General features: G+C 38.0%; 1 protein-coding gene across 1 annotated transcript; it reads right to left on the bottom strand.

Annotated features, from left to right (window-relative positions):
• Positions 1 to 581: 581 nt before the first annotated feature.
• LOC114478784 (noelin-3-like) lies at positions 582 to 17,479 on the bottom strand. The gene is made up of 6 exons (XM_028472065.1): positions 17,119 to 17,479; positions 12,316 to 12,459; positions 9,976 to 10,131; positions 6,461 to 6,680; positions 4,875 to 4,981; positions 582 to 1,889 (listed from the first exon to the last, which is right to left on the bottom strand). The coding sequence occupies exons 1-6, from the start codon at positions 17,185 to 17,187 to the stop codon at positions 1,212 to 1,214; spliced, it is 1,374 nt and encodes a 457-aa protein (XP_028327866.1). The 5' UTR covers positions 17,188 to 17,479; the 3' UTR covers positions 582 to 1,211.
• Positions 17,480 to 22,261: the final 4,782 nt, after the last annotated feature.

Below are 22,261 nucleotides of genomic sequence, written 5' to 3'. Positions count from 1 at the left end.
GTGGCTCAATGTCTGAAGTCTGAGGAGGTTAAATTCACATTAACATGTTTGAGCTCGCATTTTAGATTGTTAGTACTTCTCATAATGGTTCTCGGTATGACCATTACCAGGAAGTTCTGTTTTTAAAAGCAAAGTTTGGTCACACTTTCCTTGAAATTGTATACATAAGGCTGAGATTACGTTGTCATTATTATGACACGACACCTATCATTAGCAATAAGGTTTAATTAAGTTTTTGTTTGTTACCCTAACCCTTCGTTACCTTTAACCTCTAACCCTACCTAACCCCACTAGATTCCTCCACCTAACCCAAAAAATGCGCCAAAGGTGTCATCATTACGGAACAACACTTAACAGTCTTCACGACACCTTATTCATGCTAAAGACAGATAATGACAGTGTAATGTCAGCCTTATGTATGAAACTACAAGTTAAGTGTTAGCCAAAAGGTAAGTTCAAGATTAGAGATTCAAAACCTTTGAATATAAAGTTCAACTTTAATAACAAACTAAGGAAACTCAATAAAACCATATGTTTATTTTGGTCATGTATCTTTTTATATTTACAGAAGTGAAGCCTGAATAAATTTCTCTACTATAGAATGTAAATTAATGTTAACCACCACTACAGCTACAGGGATGGAACATAAGATGTTGCGCAGTTACAAAAAAAACACAGAAATACAGTTACTGTACAAACTCTGTTATGATATCAAAAATTCATGCACGAGAGTTGCTGCCTTTTAGCTTTAAGAACATACTGCACTCAATAATAAGGAAAACCAACCCTAGCTGGTAAGACACAAAAAGCTTATATCTCAAAGTTTTCTACTGGCATCCAGTACTGACTTCAACATAATGAATTGGATTGTGGAGATAGTGAAATAAAATCAGTAAAAAGCAAGTTGTCAAGTTAGCCATGTACTACATCAATCATAAAATAATTAATTTAAATAACTACAGCAAGTATTTTGTTAATGGTTATAATTTGTTCATGGTTAGCATTGGTCTTCCAGATCAATAGGTGGCAGTATAGAGCACAATATGCTGCAAAAGGTACTTTTTCCTATTTTACAAAATGCCCGTACTAAACGTTTCATGTCCTACATTTAAATTTACTTGGTGCAGCACTTTTTGCATTTTCACATATTCAGCTGTACAGAAAAGTCACATTATTTCAAGGCTAATTAAAGTAATGAATAGATAAAGACTTTAAGAGTCATCCTCTGTCTTGATGATGTGGAAGAGTGTAACGTTAAACAGAACCTGGTGGCCATTGTTCCAGCCATAGAGGGTGCGATCCCGGGAGTTGTAGTCCAACATAGACATGTGGAAGTACTGGTTATGAAATGGAATATCCGTGTACTCGTAGGTGGATGTTTTAGTGGAATAGGCGTAATACACTTTGGCTCCTGTCAGGTGTGAGTTAGTGATGTAAAGAGTCCCACAGATCATAAAAGCCTCGCCGGCGTTCCTTTTGGAATATTCCGTGTTCCACGTGCTGAGGATCTGGAGCGTTTCCGGGTTCAGCTGGCTAATCACGATGTTCCCAGCATTCTGATTGGTTCCGTAGATGGCCCACAGGCCCAGCTCGTCAGCCATCATGTCGATGTCGGAGAAGCCCCCCCATGTGTAAGGATAGACGTTATGGAAACCCGCCGACTCCAGGGCTCGTTGCGTGACCACACGTCCTGTTTCAAAGCTGTACCTCACAATGATGTTACTCTGCATCTTGTTGTAATAAAGGGAGCCGTTGTACACCACATGGTTGGTCCCGGCCCATTTGAAAGGCAGGTTGTAGCTTCTGGACTCAATTCCGGCCACAAAGTCAGTAATGGATTTGAATTCTTTGACTATCTTGTTGTTTGTGTAGCTGTCCATGTACCAAACCTGGTGGCAAAGATGTTCAAAGATTATTCCTGTGAAGGGAATCCTACATCCATCCATCCATCATCCTCTCACACAATCACAATCTATACAACAATTAAGAATCTGCTGAAATAAAAATAACTGACCTCTACTACTGAATAATGGATGATTGAAGGGATGATTTAAAGCAGCTAATGGCTGAATATCAATTGAATATCTTTTCTGCTATGATTCATAAGGTGACTGTGGGTGTGAAACCAGCATCATGAAGAATATACATAAAATCCAACCATTTACGCAGGATTTAAAAAAAGGCTTTTCAGTATTTTATTTGACTGTTGGGTTAAAACAGCTCCAGAGCATTCCGGAACTTTATATTATTTTAAAAAAAAATATGCGATGAGGAAATGGCTTTTCATCTCATATAAAATTTGTCACAGTGGTTGAGATCAAAAAAGGGCATAACATTGTTTTTTTAAAGAAAATGTAGAATATTTAATCCTAAACCCTATATGACAATGCACCCTGACAAGGACTATTCTCTTGGCACCTATAAAACCTAAATGCAAAGCAAATATGGCACTGTCAGAACAAGGAGCTTGATTGCAGATGGTTACCAAGGAAACAGATTCCATAAGCACAAATAGGGAAGCATGGTGGTGCGGTGGTTTGCATGTCACAGGGAGGACACTTAAGTCCTTTCTCTGTAGAGTTTGCATGTTGTCCTTGTGCTTACGTGGATTTCCTCCGGGTAATCCAGTTTCCTTCCGACTTGGAGTGTGTGAGTGGTTGTCTGTCAGTCTGTGCTTGTCCTGTCCTGACTAGTACTCTGTCCTGGGTGTACCACTACCTAACGCCTATTGAGAGCTTAAAGACAGCCACCAGCAAAACTCCCTACCCCCGATTGTCTATGTGACAGTCGGATTCATGATAAATGCTTGGAATAGCTGTCTGCATGTCAAGAAGCTTGATTTCATTAATCTGTGGAAATTGAGTGATATTAGTCACCCTAGTTCCATTTTGAGAGGTGTTCAAAACATCCGTCCACATATCACAGCATTGCCTACATTTTAGTGTTGGTCAAGTTTATTTTCTATATAAACTAGATCAAAGTTGGGGTGATGTCCAGTCAGACACAGTTGTGCAGGGTTGTAGACAACCCCCCACTTCTTTCCCTCGTTGCATAACCCATCATACTGCTCACACTACTTCACACCATTTACACTGATGCCCACCCCATATATATGTGACCAGTACAAGACAAAACCTTGTCTGTAGTGGTAGCGTTTCAGAGCATGGAGGATGCCGCAAGACGTTTAATGTTAACCTAACCACTAGGAACGAGTGTATCATAGTGTATCATGTTTCTCTCCTCGCCCTCTGCTCTCTTTTATGTTTCAGTTGTCTTGATGCTGGAGCTGACGGTTCCTGATCGATGGCTCAACTAGTCTGGGACACTCTGATGGACTGATCAATAGTTTGCGGCTCAACTAGTCTGGAACGCTCAGATGGACTGATCAATGGTTCGTGGCTCAACTAGTCTGGGACACTCTGATGGACTGATCAATAGTTTGCGGTTCAACTAGTCTGGGACACTCTGATGGACTGATCAATAGTTTGCGGTTCAACTAGTCTGGGACACTCTGATGGACTGATCAATAGTTTGCGGTTCAACTAGTCTGGGACACTCTGATGGACTATCCTTCTATCCTATTCTGTTTGCCCTTCTGTTCACTAACCCCAACCAGTCAAAACAAATGGCTGCCACCTCTGATCCTGGGAGTTTTTTCTTCCCACTGTCGCTAAATGCTTGTTCATGTGGATCTTGTTGGGTTCTTTCTTTCTTACTATGGACTTTATATTTTGTTCAGCGCTTTGATATGACTTTGTTGTATTTCGCGCAACATAAATAAAGTTTAATTGAATTGAAAGTTCAGTTCACAAATTTGAAAATTAACTAGTTCAATTCATAGTTCAAAATAGCAAAATCTTTTTAAAAATAAGTTAGTGTAAGCTACTGTATATAAATGGCATTTCCCCAATGTTGCCACCATTTCTGTCAACAGTAGTAGCAGCTACAGCTTTCACACAGTGTTTTCTCAAAAACATGAGGATAAACTTACCACTTGAAAGGTCTTTTTTTTTAAATGAGAAAGTATTAAAGCTAATTTTTGGACAGTAGTCCTAACGGTGCACATTTCAATATTTTTTTCAAACCTGGAAACAATTCCAATCAAATTCCAGTTCAGTCAGTACTAGCCGGGTGCCAGTGGAGAGAGAATCAGGAATCTGAGTTAGTGCTGCACAGCTCATTTATGTTGTGTTATCGCCTAGAACGCCCTACGGAAATCTGACACTTTTTTAAACAAAGTTAACCTGTTCACAAAAGCTCGCAACAACGTTAATCAGACAGAATTACAGTACATTCATTAACATTAAACACTTGGACCTGTGGAAAGCTTTAGCCTTGGGTCACCCTAAATATATTGGAGAACACACAAACTCCTCACAAAAAGGTGCCAACCAACACAGTACAGTGCTACTAATATTCATACAAATGGAACATTAAAGACTAAATGGAAGTTTTTCAAAACTAAAAACTTGTTGATATATTATGATTATATTATTACCAAATGCTTATAGAGAAAATGGTATTTTTATTTCTAAAGCTTCGGTTTCTATTTTCGCCCTGAGCAAAATGGTCCCTTCTCCATACCTTTAAAGTTGTACCCTCTGGCTACTAAGCTGATTCCTTCTCAGATCGTGATCAGTCATCTATGACAAGAGTAAAAGCTCAAAGTTTAAAATAAAACAATCCTATTAAAATGCAAAACGCAATACCTCCTTTTTGTTTGAGCTCAGCATGCTGGGGCCAAAAGGTTTTCATGAAGACTGTGTTGTGATTCAACACCTCATTGCTTTGAGCAACAGGAGGCCGGTAGTTCAATGTAAATGATCAAACAGCTTTAAAGACTTCACAGAATGACAAGGTGCAACTGAACTCACCCTGTTGTTTTTCAGCGATGCCTGCGGGTCCGTCATCCAGGCTCCGAATCTGGTCCCTGAAGTTTTCACTGTCATCGGTCCGGTGATTTTCATAAGCCTACCACACGCTGCAAACACATCACACAACTCATGTGATACACTGCAGTGATTTTAAAGCAGTCACCACAAAGACACAGAAACCACAACAACGTTACGTTTACACCGTCGATGTACTTGAGTTGCACTTAATTTATCTCACTCGACACTCTAATTGTACTGGATAGTAATTGGCTATCACTTGCACCCATGCTTGGCAAATTCCTTATTAAGTATTGAAGTGTTATTTTATCTAATCAATCAAAGCGTGAGCTGAGAAAATGCTTAAGCAATCATCTCGAGCAACTCCGGCACATTTCCAGCTACATCCAATTAGCGTTCACAAGTTGCTTATTTGTGGTGACACATTCAACGGGAACCTTCACTGTTGATAACCTTGTAATGGGCAAATTGGAGCTTAGTTATGCAAAGCTCTTCTGGAGGAATAATGCGGGTTACTGGAGGACTTAAAAAGCCAAAAGAGGAGGGATAATTATGAGAAATCGATTTTTAGCAAACATATTATTTTACAGCTAATAGAAGAATAGAATCCTTTTATTATCTTTGCACAAAGTACAACAAAATTGCACATGCCCCTCCCAACAATATTCCAGTATACTTCAAAGATTCAAGCTAGACAAACTGTGTCAGTTATTATAAAAACAACATTAGGTACGGTAAAAGATTGTTGGAATATAAAGTTAATCAGTTGGTTACCTGTAGTGAGTCCTGAGTATGTCACACAGGGGAATCCACATTTATCATTGCCACTATTCATTTTAAACCTTGTAAAAAACATATCTGTCTGTGTTTGAAATTGCATATTAACATACTACACACTCAATGACTATACAGTACACTGTCTACCATATACTATTAGTATGATTAGGATGACAACCATTCCCACTTCCAAGATTCTCAAGATGCATTTCGAACCTACAACGACAAAATCCTGAAGCACAGAGGCTAAATATCTTCATAATAATTCACAACCTTTGAAAGTTCTGAAAGCGTTTGAGAAAGTGAATATCAACATGTGGTCATTTGATCCATAAAACTTGCAGAAAACACATTTTTTCAGACATTTTGGAGATTTTCGGAAAGCTTGTGCTACTGACAAAACTTATGTTTAACTTCAAAACAAGACATCTATTTACAAAAGCGTAAAAAAACTACTGGAAGACAAGAGATACTTTCGTTTTGACGATTTACGTTCTGGCCCAACGTGCACACTTAAAAATGTCCCCATGTAGAACACATCTGGGCATTTCTCACATACTCAATCTTTGCATACTATCAAATGTAAACACACGACGCTCATTATGATGTCAGACTTAGTATGAGTAGTACGTTAATATGCCATTTTGAACACAGTTTCTGTCAGGCTTTTTTAGTTTTTACCAAGTATGTAATGTTATTCAGTTCTCTCCTGCCTACAGACACCAGTCTAACATGGTGATCCGCTAGTAGCTGCGTGAGAGACGAAGGAAATAAGAAAAAAAAAAACTTACTTAGTTTGCTCATACAGTTTCTGAGCCTATTTTCCAGGCTTTGGACCCTTTGTTGCAGCTCGTCATAGTCGTAGGCTCCCATTTCCTCTTGGATGCTCATCAGCACTATAGACAGGTTTCTGATCTCCTCTTTGAACTGGGAGATGAGCTTGGCATCTGTCTTGTATTGCTCCAGCACTGGAATCAATGGCTGCAGGGACTCCATTTTTCCTTTAAGCTCCTTGAAAGCAGAGTAAAAAAACCTCCATCATTTATTTACTTAGTTTGAGTTGTAAAGTAGAGTAAGAAATACTTGAGTTTAATTAATTTAATATATTTTCAAATGGATAGATGTGAAATGCAAACTACCACGGCCTATTTGAAAGATCATAAATTGAACCTTTAAATTTCCGTAATATGTTAAAAATACAGAACAAGTTATCAGTGAAACATTTCATCCTGGATATTCAATGTACAGGGATTATAAGCAGGGAAGAGTACCACAAAAAAAACCTACCCAAACTGCAGAGTGTCACTTTCTGATGGATATATAAACATATGTATTTATTTTTCTATTATTACAAGTTCAATATGAACTTTTTTCATTGGCAGTACCTACATTGCCTCCCACCAAATTGTTTTTCTTTTTCGGACCAATTATCGGTACAAATGGGTACTATTGGGTATGATATTTTTTCACCTACTAGCAGGGCGAGCCAAGTGAGTCCAAGTGTTGAATCATGCCTGTGACGTTGCAATATCTGCAGCAGCATTAACAGCAGCAGTCGGTTATTTCCTGGAGTCTACGTTTTGCTTTAGCAATCTCAGCCCACACTGCCTGCAGCATCCTCTGGAACATTTGTCTTCTTGCTGTCGTGCAACAAAGTCACAGAGCAAGAAGCGAACACACTAGTCCTCCTGCCACTTCATCCATTGTTGTTGTTCACGGACTTGTTTGAGCATGGTGCGCTAACAAGAAGTCACTTAGAGCAGTGGTTCTCAAACGTGTTCCCCCTCATTTTGTCCAACTACAACATTTTGCTCAGAATCCTATGAAAAAAAACAACTATAGAGCATAATGATGGAATAAAAGTGATAACACATTTCAAATAATCTCATCATGTAAATAAGTGGAATGAAATAATATTTAGTGCTGCCTGAATAGATTTATTTCTATAGTTTTTATCATTTTTGGTCATCTCCCACCTGGTGTAGGACCAAGACTGACCAATGGCATTCTCAGTTCATGTTCTAATCAAGATCATTTCAACTAAAAATGAACATTATAAAACCCTGTATTTTTAATTATTTTCATTTGTAAATTTTCCACTTTCTCTCTCAAGTACCCCCTGTAGTTCCATTATGTACCTCTAGGGGTACACGTACCCCTATTTAAGAAACACTGAGATGATGTAAATAAGGACAGAGGGACTGTATATCCGGTGGCCTGATAAGCATTGCCATGCGGAGCAATGTGGTGCGGTACTGCTAATAGAAAAGTATCATGGATGAGGCTTTTCATGTCCTCTTTGTAAATGGCTACCTATAGGCTGATCTGCCTTACACTCAGACCTCAACACAGGGCTGTGACCTCAGTTTGGGAATCCCTGTGATAGTGTTGTGTCCTTTTTAAACACCATGCTCTTGAACAGGATCTGCTTGTTGAATGGCATGCTAAAACATCAATATCACTGCACACTAGTCTGTGATCGTTTGCTGTCTATTCATTGACATCGGCAAGTAGAAGCAGAGTTTCAATCAAAAATAAGTTCCAACATACACACAATAGAGCTGTCTTAGATCAAATTAACATGAATAGAAAACCTTAGTATAAAATACACTTGATTTGCTTGAATGGACTCACATCACTATATTGAAGGTAAATTAATTAATTAATAAAAAGCAAAATCAATTATAATGAATGAATACATTTTATTTGGTTGTCCATTCGATGCACAGTACATTGACAAATACCACATTCACCAAATACATCTCAATCAAAAATAGATTGGGCTGAAGCAACTTCCTTATGACATTACAAATTCACTTAATTTAAACTATTTTAATTAAATTTGATCCATTCATAATTTCCAAATCAAAATACATTTTCTTTAATAACTTGTTTTTCTGATTTTTTTGTTGTTGTTTTTTTTACTTATATGACAACAGTGTATATGCGTTAATCATTTCATATTTTAAAGTATTTTTAAATGTAGATAATGTGTTAATTGATTTGAGTTGATCATTAAGATTGTTCCAGATTTTTATCCCAATACCAGATACAGATACACTTTGTTGTCTAATATTAGTTCTTGCTTTTTTTTTTTTTTTTTTGTTTCAAATTGAAGAAAACCTCTAAGATTATAACGACTGTTTCTTAATTTGAAGAATGCTTAAATACCTATAGAAAGATCTTTGTTTAGATTTCCAGACAAAATTTCTAGCATTCCTAACCTAACTATGTCAATACATTTTAATATATTTGATTTTATAAAAAGTTCACGAGTATGGTCACAGTATCCCACTTTATTAATTAATCTTATTTTTTGTAATTTAATTATTGGGTCAATGTGTGTTTTACAAGCCCCACATTTCTGAGCAGTAAGATAGATAGGGAAGCACAAGTGATGAGTACAATATATTCAAGCATTTAATATTTAACTTTATAGAGTATACCAATCGTTTTAGATATTTTACACTTGATGTGCTGTATATGTGGTTTCCAGGTAGTCTGATGGTCGATAATCACTCCCAAGAACCTTGTCGCATAAACCCGCTCTATTTCAATACAATTTTAAATGATAAGAATATGAAGAGAAAGAACACAACTCTAACAGATGGATATACTAAGATAAAGAATTATTGCTGTGTTATTTGCAATTTGCATGTTGTGGCATTGATTCAAGCTTTAGACAGGATGTGTGAGAATACATAAAAACCTTTAATATGAGTTTCATGACTGCTTAAGAAGAGAAAAAACATTGCTATTAGAATTATGCTGTGGGTATGAGACAGTGATTAAACCAACTTAGTTTTCCATCCACACATTTGATTAGCTTTTCATCTTTAACAAGTCATTTTAAGCAAAGGCCCATCAGGTGAAAAACAATCAATCACTGAACGCCGCAGGGTGAAAAGGATGAAATTGTTCCATAATATCGCAGGTCGAGCAAAGTAATTTAATTTATAATGATATCCAACCCCTATAATCATCTGCACAGAGGTGACATAATAAGGACAGATCTTGGTGGTAAGAGCTGTGTAATGGACCCTTGACCTGACATTTCTAAAGGATTTCTTTTGTATTTGATGTGAAATGTCTTCATTTATAATCCAAGCAAAGAAACCAAATCTTAATGTTTCCTGAAGTTGTGACAGATCTTAGAATAGTTCTGCCCTTGACTGGACAGCAGAGCATCTGTATTGATCCAATCAGAATGAATGCTTACCTATGCAGATGCTTCTCAGGTTAAAAATACATTCTTTCCTAATGCTGTCTCAGATGTTTCTCATAAAAAGAAGAAAGAAAAAAATACCTGAAAGTTTTTGTTCACCAGCGTCCTTCTGTCCGATTCAATCTGTCGAAACTTGGAACGCAGGCCTTTGATCTGACTCTCCATCCTCATGATATACTGAAAGTCCCGCTGCGTCCGCAGGTTCAGCACCTCGATTGACTGCGACATGTTTTGGACCTTTTGAGAAGAATGAAACAGCACAGCATTGATTTTTCCATCCGACACAAGATTAAAATGTCCTCCATGTTCGACCGTCAGCCTGCGATGCACTAACTTCAAGAGGCTTTCCAACCGTAGTTTCAAAGGAGTTTTGCAAATGCAGAGAGCTGTGAGGAGGCAGGCACTTTGCTTCCATTTGTCCAGGTTACACGACGAGGGATGTTTTTCAAGTGTCATTACCAATTTATCACTATAAGTTACAAACTTTTACAAAATAGTGAAGTAGCACTAACTTGAAATGCATGTATTTCTCTTTTTATCGTACTTCAAAAGTGTTAACAAAATGCTCCCAAAGCCCATCACAACCAAAGTGTCAAAACATTTACACATTTTGTTCTGGACGTAGTTCCAGCTCTGGTTCATGGGCCCATAAATTGCCTCAGTGATCGCCCTAAGGTGGTTTATTGCATTAGTGTCAGAGGCCTGAGTGAGGGACAGAGGGGATTTGTGACAAACCATTAAAAAGTTGGCTCGTGCACCATTTCCCAGTTAGCATATTGATTTACTAAAAGATACAATAATGCAATATTTAGATTTTGCACTGAACTACTTTTACTTTCAATTATATTCTCAATTTTGATATTTCTGCTTCATTTTATGACAGGAATTTCTGTAAAATAACTGAGCATTATCAGATATGAAAAGTTTATATATGTGAAGGTTTCGTTTATTCAGACAAGGTTCTTCATAATTTTTTTTTTTTATCTCCTGACATGTTTCAACTGTCAACTGCCAGTCTTCCCCAGAGGTGATTGTTTTTATGTATCCCTACGAGTTTTCTCATAAGGAAAGCATCAAAGTATCTTCTGATGGCTTTCATGTGTCCTTATAAAAAAAAAAAAAACCTTAACCTCTATTTCAAAAAAGGTGAAAAAATTAATTTGCTGGAATTTTTACGAAAAAGGCTTATAATAAGGAAAACAAAGAGACTAATAATAAATAAGCAATAATAAAATAAAAAAATAAATAAATACGTAACCTGCTATTATTAATATCATGGCTATATTAGACCATTAATAGATTATTGTAGCAGCCTTGCTTCAATAGATTGTATTTGAATTTAAAATAACACTGGTATTACAGCCTTTGTACCTGAAGGGTGAATAAGCATAGACATTTAATACGTAGACGCCACATCAACTGTGTAGGGACAGGCCAACAGCGGGGCAGGGAGGAGAGACTCAAGGTATGAAATATAAAGGGTGGGGAAAAATAGATTATTTTACAGTGAGGGTGTGATGTGAATTTGTAGAACATATTGTGCTTATTAACTTGTGTAACCAAGCCAGTATAGTGACAAGTGTGAAGCTTAGCTATAAAGTTGGTGGCTGTGGACAGGGGGAATGAATGAGTGATAGTACCTAAAGCAGGTATTTGGGTAATCGTGTCTAAAGTTAAGCCCAGTATGAGTTTTATCCCACATCCCAAGGCGTGCCAGTGCATAGTAGACCAGTTTATGTGCAAAAACCGCTACCGCAAACCCAGGAACTGCCCCGGGCCCACAGATGCAGCCAGGCCAGCAGAAAGAGCGGGGTCCAGGGACCCCCAGGCCACCCCCGCCATGGCCGAGCAGCCCCCCAGACACCCCCAAGATCCCAGGCCGAGAGGCAGCCACCGCCCCCACACACACATCAGAGGAAGCGCCAAGCAGCCCAGCACCCAGTGCATCCCGCCACTGACCCCAACCCCAAGGCCCCCGCCAGCATCCCGCAGTCTACGTATTATAATGTCTATGTAAATAAGTATCTCACTTCCTGGTTAAAGCACTTCCTCTTCCTGTTTAAAGTGTTTGGCACACGGCAGAGGCTTTAACTTATTTAGCCAACAATGACTATCTTGTCTGGTAGCGCAATATTTGTCCAATTGTGTTGTGTAACCTTTTTGGGCTGTTTATAGTTAGATGCTAAGGGTACGATATAGGCTAATAGTATGCTAATGCTATGTTAAATACTTAGCTAAATGCCTTATTCTATGCCATGTCATGTGATGTCAATTCAATGTATTTAAAGTTGTGAAAACTTTATTTTTTACAATTTTACAGCAAGAGAGGAGAACGTCAAAGGATCAACAAAGACAAATGTTCATTATGTCTGTCAACATGCTGAACTAAATTGCTTATGGCTGGCACCGGTGCACACCTACCTTCTCCAGGAGCTGGCGGAGTTGCCTTTCTTTGGCATCTCTGAAGCACAGATTCTGTTCAGGTGCCACCACGGTGCACACACAACGCCCATCTGCATCCTGAGCTGAGCTGTACACCTGCCACCCCTCCTTCGGTCTGATTGTCTGCATATGGAGACAAAAGCACAGCTGCTTGTAAACCAGGGATGGGCAACTGGTGGTCCGAGGGCCACATCTAAGGTCCCCAAAACAAATACACAAAATGACAGAAAAATGTACAAAATAAATATACAAAACACACACAAAATGACTACACAATTCCATAAAACAACTACTAAAATGTGCAAACCTGCACCAAATGCCAAATATCCTGTTTGCTAGATATACATAGTTTTGTGGATCAGTAATCTTGACTATGGTACTATGATGATAATTCACTAAAGAGCTTGTAAGAAATACAAACAATACAGTCCGAATGTGTATGGGCACACCTATTTTTTTTTTTTTTTTTTGAAAAATCTTTAAGAAATGCACAATCCCGATTCGATCCGCATGAAACTCTGTAAGATAGTTGAGAAACCACCCCGGCTGAGTCAAATTCCATAAAAATTGGTCAATTATAAACCGCGTTATGAATTCTTGCCAATGATGAGAGATTGGACTTCCATGGCGTAACATCTATCTTTGGTTAAAATTTTGTTGAAATCCCTTAAAGCAGAACTAAGTAACTTGCTCTAAGCGCTCCCCCTAAAGGTCCCTTTTGGTTATGCCACTGTCGTAAAAAATTCACAACCCCCGCCGCCTGTCCACCCCACAGCTACATGAGCACCTTTGCTCTCCCAAGACGGTAACAACCTATCACTGAAGAATCCTAATAAAACAGTGACACTAAGGGTGCTTTCACACTTATAGTCCCATGTGACCATATGAACTGTATGAGGAACAGAGACAAGTAAAATAAATGAATGATGTGGGAGTAATACAGAAGGGAGTGTGGAAATGTGTGTGATGTGTTTGCTTGTGTGCTGACAAAGTGGCTCTGACGATAGATATTTGTGTGTGTGCTGCCTGATGGAGCGCTGGGTTGCGAGTGTGTGCGTGCCTGTTGCCATGACGACAGTGTGTGTGTTGCTGCTGAGCTGTCACTGCATAAAGTTGCTCCGATCCTCAGACAAAAGTCTTCTCCGCCGTTTTATTGCTGGCTCCGCCATGATATAAGTTTGAAAAAAGTGAATTTGTAGACAACCGTGTGCAGCCACGGGGCTGGTCATAATCTAGCATTAGTTTGTATTGGACTGCCGTAAAGCAGGATGTCTTGCCACCGGGTCGGAAGCAGGGAAAGTTGCATATGCAGTTTTCTGGCCAGAGGCAGCAGGGGGGGATGACAGACCTCCCAATCACCCCATCAACACTCGTATTACCCTCTCAGGGACTACGAGAAGGATTTATTAAGGTGAAAAATTTACTTAGTTCTTTTGACGTAATGACACAAAACTGCATGAAAATCCTATAAAATGACAGAAAAAACATGAAATGACTATAAAAATTACAAAACTTAAACAAAAACAAAAAAACCTAAGAAAATCTTTGTTCAGTGCTGGATTAATGCTCATGTTGGTCATTGTTGTAGATGCTGACAAGAATGTTGATCAGATCAGACAGTTTTTTCCTAATCTACACAGACTGGGAGAAGGGATGGCTTTTAGGAAGCTGGGCTTCATGCAATGGGTTAACCCATTCTCCAGATTCTAGGCCCAAATAGCTTTGACACTGGGTATTTGCACAGACTTAAGACAAATAAAACAAGACATATACACTTTGAAAAGAATGGAGTGCTTATAATGAAATATGTTCTGCATCTCGCAGCATATTGGTCTGGTGAATTTTTGCTTGTCCAATAAGTAGCATTCTCTGATCATTATATCCTATCTCAGCTTCTCAATAGTAAGTCCTGCTGGAAGGGACAAACACACCTGATAGTGCCACCCATTATAATCAGCGTATTCTACAGCATTGGTGTGTAAAACTTGAAAAACTTTACATCGCAATGTTGGACTGAATATTTTAATGCAAATGTCTTACACCCAATTCCCTGAGGGCTGTAGTCCTGTCTGTTTTTATTTTATATATTTATATTAAACTGCTAAACTCCGCATTATTAGCATCTTCTCTGCAGATGGCCTGATAATGACCAACTCCAATGAGACGCGTATAAAGGAGCAGGGAGAGATGCACATCTGTGGCCCTCAAGGACCAACATTTAAGACCCATATCTGATGCATTAGTTTCTAAAACTATATCTCACGATTATGCAATAAAAAAAAAAAGTTGGATATGTTAACACTTCTGAAGCTTATTGCCTGGAAATATAGCACAAGCTCACAAAAAATACTGGCAATCTTTAGCTGTGGGCAGCAATATGTCTCAAGCACTCCATTCTTTGGCATATGCCCAATTGTTGTTTATCCTTTATTGTACACTGAAACTAAACCTGCAGGGGTGTGCCACGCAAAGAATGTGAACTCCGACTTCCCACAATCACAATATGAAAAACAAAAGTATTTTGTTTTCATCTTTTTTTTTTTTTTTTTTTTTTAAACTTTTATTATCAGCCTTGCAGCCTGAGTATTTTCGAGAGCATCAAAAGACTCTCAGATGAGAAAATTCTAACTCCAAGAAAGGAGCGTCGACCCGTCAACTTCCCATTGCTGTAATAAGAAACTGAGGCTCAAACTACTGGCAGTTTTTTTAATCTCTGTCGGTTTCTTTTTTGATAAACTATACATTTATATACGGTATATGTATGACATATTCCAACATATTTGTATTACACAAGGATGTGCTTCTGCCTCCATCAACATGCAGATATTAGCTACCAAAACACGTTTCCAAACCAAATGTTTCATTCCAGTACAACCACATTTATCGGACCTGTTTGACTTGTGACCCTGTTGTTCGAGTCACTCCACCCACAGCAGTTCACCTCTATACCCTCTGAGAAGAAGAAAGTAATCACATTGGACATTTAGGACGTCGATGATACAAAGAAACATAAATAGATTAAAACTAAAAAGCATCCAGACGGTTTGCATTCTGCCGTCATCTGCAGAGAATAATCACATTACGGGGAAGCAGTGGAAAAAAAAGTAATGGCTCTATTAATAAAGGAATAACAGGGTTGAGAAAATGTCTGGCTTTCTCTGAGAGTTTGTATGTTTTCCTTGAGTATGACCCCCTCAATTCCCCCCCTTATTTAAAAGATATCATTTAAGACAAAAAAAAAAAAAAAAAAAAAAAACTCAGATTAAGATATAAGCACTGAGGGAAATTACAATAATTACAAGTAATTTTAATAAGGGGAAAAGAAACACGGACATGATTAAAAATTAAATTAAAAAAGTGAAAGTAAACAGAGACCCAGACAATGATTAACACAAGAATAAGGAATAAATATAAGTGCAAACATCTGTGCTAATATACATGTAATAAGATGTTCAAATTATGGTAGTCAAAGACTAAATGATAAATTAATAATTTAATGCATTAATAAATAAGAAATAAATGAATAAAAAAATACAGCAAACAAATAACTTTGGGTGACAAAAATACTATTCAAGCATCTTTGCCTGTGAAAATACACCAGCCCTCAGCATTGGTGTGTTTTCTGCAAATGTGTATTATCTCATTGGCAGTATATGTTCAAGTGTGTATGTGCATGTGTGAGTGTGTGAGGCTTTAAAAAACCAATCTACAATAAGTGTCAATAATACATTTTCTACACCCTGCGTGTGAGCCTTTCAGATTGTTCTCCCAGCATGTAGGTTTAATGAAATCTAAATCCTCAGTGAAGAGCAGCAGATGAAAAAGTGTCACAGATAGAGCTCAAACCCTCCATAAAAAGCACAAAAGAAATGATGACACTGTGCTCCCTAACTGTAGCCAGCATCCGCTGCTTCTGCTGGGGTCACATCCGATGAGATAAAAAGGAAGGAGATACAAACTTCCCCCCTGCTCTGTTTCTTCATCCTTTGCTGTGAAAAGCTGCTTCAATAGAAGCTGGTTCCACTAATCTGGTTAAATGGGTTTCTTCTCCTCACTTGAGTGACGCACATCCTTTTCCTCTCTTCTCGCTCTCATGTATTCTCATATTAAAATGATGCTGTCACTCAGCCAAGCCAGATGCACTCCCCAATTAATATTTTTTTTTTTTTTTGGGGGGGGGTAAAGACTCTTATTGCAGCTGCTTCTTTCAGTCGTTCAGACTTTTTTGGGACTAATGTACCCAAGTGTGTCCTCATCTTGTAAATAGCTTTTATTTCTGAACAAATGAGATCTGCATTAATTCTGCACACACAGCTTTGATCGCAGCAAGGTGATACTAAGCGAGGACGCTGCTTTGCAATCAAGACACTGGCAGAAGAAGTGTCCTCTGCATGGGTAGGATGAACCACATCGACCATTCTTCCTGTCTGAATGGATTGGTCATCTGCACACTGAAAGGAAAGAGTCTGGGTGTTTGAGTTTGAGCTCTGAAAGGTCAATAAATGACACAGAACCCATGGCGAAACAGACATTTAACTGGAAATTTAGATTAAACTCTGCTTGAAGTAAGTTGTGTGGATGCCTGAAGCCCATGATCACTGACCAATCAGTGGTTTGTGGTTTATGTAAGCCATATTTTTGCAACTATACAACATATAAGATGTTTCCAAACGTGCAATTTCCTGCAACAAAAGCAAAGGATGTGTATGACAAACATGACTCACAGTCACCAGCCACTATGACACAGCCTGGCTCACTGATCAAGTTCCGTCTCACACTCACCACGGACGGGCAGTATCCAAACAGCAGCAGGAACAGCAGCGGGTTCAGCACCACGGACAGCGACCACATGCTTTTCTTTTTCTTCTTTTCACCCCCCTCCACCACGATTGGAGCGCGTTATTCCAGGGAATCCACCTCCTCTACACGCTGGAGAAAAGCGTGATCTGCGGGCTGATCCATCCACACGTCCCCGTTACGCACAACATTCGGACTGTATGAGCTCGTCACCGCGCTGGCGGAGGGAAAAGTTCGTGCGTAAAGAAAGCGGAGCTGCCCACCTTCAGCTAAGAAGACACAGACAACATCCAGCCGGTTTGTCGGCAGCCAGCTGTGCGCATTCACAGCTGGAAGCACTCAGTGGAGACTCCGGAGGTGGAGGAGAGAGATCTGTGCTGCTGATGCTGCGCCTGTGTGGCCATGAGAGAGAAAGGATGAGGCTTAAATCAGCCTCCACTATATGGAAACCAGTCCAGAACCACATTATGTTCATTTTCTCTCACATAAGACACACACGTACGAAAGGAAAAAACAAACAAAACTGAATTCAAATTAGCTTTATCCCATTCCAAAAACCTTCACTGGATTGTTGAAGTTGCACATGCTAAATTAAACGGCAACTATTTCTGTGACATTTAGCAACAAAATAAAATACATTTGTAAAAATTTTAATGCTACTTTTGACCAGATTTAAAGCAATATTTGTGAAATTTGTGTGTTTTTTTCTCGTAAGAATATACTATCAACGTTAAATCTAAATGTTAAATAATAAATGTAAATCTAAATGTTAAATCCAAATCTAATTGTTAAATGTGCATCTAAATGTGAAATGTAAATCTCACATGTTAAATCTAAACATCAAGGGTGAAACTAAATATTTAGCCAATATGCAAATTCATCAGAAGTACCACATTTCAGCACACATTTAACATTTAGATTTATATGTAACATTTATATTCAACATTTAAATTTAGATTTAACGTTTGGATTTAGATTTCACATTTTAACTTAATTAGATTTTTACGAGCGAGAGAGAGAGAGAGAAGAGAAATATTGCTGTAAATCTGGTCAAAAGTAACATATATATATATATATATATATAAATAAAAAAAAAATCACACAGATTTTTTAAACATCTGTTTTTGCTAAATATTGCATAAGGTTGTTTTAAAGTTTATTTTAGCATGCACAGCTCTACAATCGGCGCCCTATACATTGAAAGGTTGCGTGGGAACATTTTTGAAGTTATTTTCAACACAAAGTATTTGAGTATTTTTTAAACATATTTGTGACCATTGCTTTCTGTTCTCTGCATTTGTCCCCATAGCTTAACAACATAAAGGGTATCATCCTTTCATTGGGCAACAGTTTATTCTAACAGCCAATGGAACACATGTATTATTCCCACATATTAAAATAATAAAGTACAAATAGGTAAAACATGGCTTCTGTGAAGACATATGGTAAAGCCAATATATTAAGAATAAATTAATAAACGCTGTCTTATTGTTGCTCAGCAAAGGAGAGAGATCAGGGGAGGTGACATGTACCTAAAGAGCTCATCTCAATTCTCTTCTCATGTGTTTTGAAGAAATAACTTGGGTTTGTCATAATATTCTGACATTTTGGCCATTTTAGATTTTGAGCCAAAGGTAAATTATGGTAGGGAAATAGTTTTGTGCATGAGTACTATATTTAAAACATGCCATTATTTTCTAGATGAGATGAGATTTTACATGAGATGGGTACATCTCATGTAAAACCTCATGACTTTGTTTTGTCCATAGTAACAAGAACTTAAAATTTCAATAATCAATGGATACAAATAATGATTTTCATGGAGAAGTTGACAATACACAGATAAAAAAAAAAAAAAAAAAAAAAAAAAAATCATTTTTACATTATGAAAGCCAGTATAGTTCTCACAGTTTTTTGGCTCCTGAGTCAAGCCTCTAATAATTTAGGTAATGTTGAGACATGTTTGGCCAGCAGACCACCATTGGAATAACTATGTTAGCAATCTGTTTTGTGCATGCACGTTACAGCCCCATCTAGGATGTTTTATCAAAAGGCTTAGGGCCTTTTGATAAAACATGAACAAAAATACAAAGTGTCTATAGTTCTGGACTCGGACCTCAGACAAATTTGACTATTGTTCCGGCACTTCCTGTGCGCATGTGCAGTTCCGTCACTGCCGGACCTTTTCTACATAAGCGTACTGTGCCTGTGTTAACACTGTTAGTTATAGCCAAGTGGAGACTTAAGTATGTTTCCTTCCGCTGATGTGGTTTTGAATCCTACTTCGGACATTTTTTTTTTTTTTTTTTGCCATTTTACTTATTTAACGTGGCAAATTCTACCTTTAAAAATACATACACAAAAAAATAAATAAAAAAATAAATAAATATTTTAAGGCATTTCCTTTTTGTCATTTTAACATATTTAACATGGCAAATTCCACTTTTAAAAATACATATAGGGACCAATAGCAACAGCCTTACAAATAAGTCAAAAAACAAAATGGACTGGAGACTCTGACCAAACTGAGCAAAAGTAGGGAGGACACTGGGCACATGTACTCCTAGGGTTACGTAATGACACGACAGGGGGTACATGAGAGAGAAAGAGATAAATTAACAAATAAAAGCATTAAAACTATAGGGTTTTATGTTTATTTTTAATTAAAAATGATAGTAATAATATTGATGGAAATTATCTTTATTAGAACATACAAGGGTCAGTCATGGTCCACCTTCAGGTGGGAGATGACCGAAAATGATTTAAAAACAAAAGAAATAAATCTATTCAGGAGGCATACTGTTTCATTCCACTTATACAATGGGATTCTTTAATATGTGTTTTTATCACAGATTCATTCCATCATTGTGCTCTGAAGTTGTTTTTAAACACAGAATTCTGAGCAAAAGGTTCTAGTCAGAGTCGGGCAAAAAGCCTAAAAACTTTGACAACCACTGCTCTAAGCTACAAAAAGTACAAAACACTTAATCTACATGAACACAAAAAAAGGATACCAGTAATCTCCAGCCCAAACTAAAATAACAAACTTACAAAATGTCACATATAGGGAGCAGAAAAAACCTCTCCTCACATGTGCTGCTGGTCAAATGTCCTTGTGCCTCCTTTCTTCTGGTCCTCTCAGCCCTTTATACAGCGCCTCCTCCCTCTCCACCTGATTGCTGATTTGAATCAGGTGTGTTAGGTGAGAGGGGGGAAGGGCAGACTGAGAGGCACCAGCGTAAAAATGCACATGTATTACATTGATCATCATAGCTATTGATTGATTATTTTCCCCTTTAAATACAGTACTTTTTTTTCTCTAAAAGTTCTTTAAAATGTTTTGTTTGAAACTGCAGCTACTAAAAGGAATTGCGCTTGCAGTCTTGGGATAGCTGTCTAGTGTCTATCCATCACCTGACCTGAAGAATGTGAACTCACAGAGAACTTCACTTGGGTCTGAGCCATGGTTGGTGCTTTTGGATTGCCTTTCGAGACTTCCCCTTGGGGGCCCTTCCTGGACAGTGGGAAGAGGCAGCAGGAGTCACCTTCACTCTGCTCAAGGCTTTGGCCTCTGGTTACACTCCTATTAATAGTGAATTTCTTACTAATGCTTTTGTTTTTTTCAAACGGGGAAAACAGATTCCGTGAGCTGGGGTTGGACCCACACAGTGGCATGTGAGAGGGAGTTGATGAAGTGGGCAAAGAGCCACGCGGCACTGCTGGAGAACATCCAAAACAGAAACGTTTGAGGAGGGAATACCAAGTGGTTCAAACTTGGTTGAAAATCAATATACGACAATGGTTAAATGTCTATTGATCCAGCTTTGAGTATCTTCTATTGCCACTGAGGAAGGCGGGACGCAATAGAACCATGTTCAGAATTAACCCTGAATGGCGTTTGATGAGAAACGCGCGTCAGAGATTGCGTGGTATAGTTTAGTTCTCTGATCATGCTCGGTTAAGGTCTATTTCTGCACAACAGAAGTTCAAATTCTAGCTGCTTCACAGCAATGGTGGGGGCAGGGAATTTTAGGCAAAACAAGACAACAGCTGTTAGCTGTTAGAAAAATTCAAAAATCCAAATATTGCATGAAGACAGCATAGGCATTTGTAATTTACTTTAAACAGTGCTTTATTATCTCTGTAAGTGGAAAAACTGCCAGACTCCAATTGTTAGCATGAGAGCAAAATTCAAAATACTGTAAAAAATAAAAATAAGTTAATGAGGTACATTTATGATATTTTCCAAACATCTAACTTGACTCCAAAATGTTGACATTTATCTTATAAACACTGAAAATGTGTTTAGCAAGTATATCTTTACAAAACCGTGTACAGTCACACTGTAGGCTCGCTTTTTCATTTGTATTCGAAAAAAATACAATTCTTAATATTTCATTATATTCTATGTATAAATTGTTTTTTTTTTCTAACATATTACTGTTAGTTTCATGTAGTATAAGTGTTCAGTCAAACGGTCCCAAACTATTGAGACTTTAGGTTGGTTCTTCTTACTCGTACTGCAGCAAATGAAACAGAAAGCAGCCATGATTTTATCATGAATTCACAACATTAAATGACGTGGTCAACATCATCCATTACGTTACTAATAATTTTTGCATTATTGTGTATGTTACACACCATCATACGAGACGCTCTATATATTTACTTCTATTTATTCTTTTGCTTCCCCCTGGCAAGAATCTCAAACTCCACCTATGAATGAAATGTAGAAAAGGTTGTTTAGTATTGGGGCTACATTTTAGCAACACATTTTTAACTTTAGAGGCTTGCTGTAGCTTACTGGCCTGTTTTTGCCACTGAGGCAATCTAGCATTGGACTGAACCTTGGTTCATGCATGGGAAGTATAGGATTTCCTCAAAAAAAGAACCTGCACGATAATAGTCGTTTCAAAAGCATAGGATGTCTGGCCCCCTGATCAGGAAGAAAAATCTAAAGTTTTGCATTGCTGTGATGAAATGCACGCTCTCGTCACCTCTGGAGTTTTGACAGGGCAGGACAAGAAACAGCTGCAACCTCTGGAATGCAGATCCTCATTTTTTATTGTTTTTTTTTTTTTTTCTTTTTTTCCAAGCAAGACAAGACTGGTCTGCATCATGTTCATCG

The sequence above is a fragment of the Gouania willdenowi genome, chromosome 17, assembly GCF_900634775.1.
Source record: "Gouania willdenowi chromosome 17, fGouWil2.1, whole genome shotgun sequence".
Taxonomy (NCBI): domain Eukaryota; kingdom Metazoa; phylum Chordata; class Actinopteri; order Blenniiformes; family Gobiesocidae; genus Gouania; species Gouania willdenowi.
Note: the sequence above shows the minus strand (reverse complement) of the source record. Positions and strands in the feature narration are given on the sequence as shown.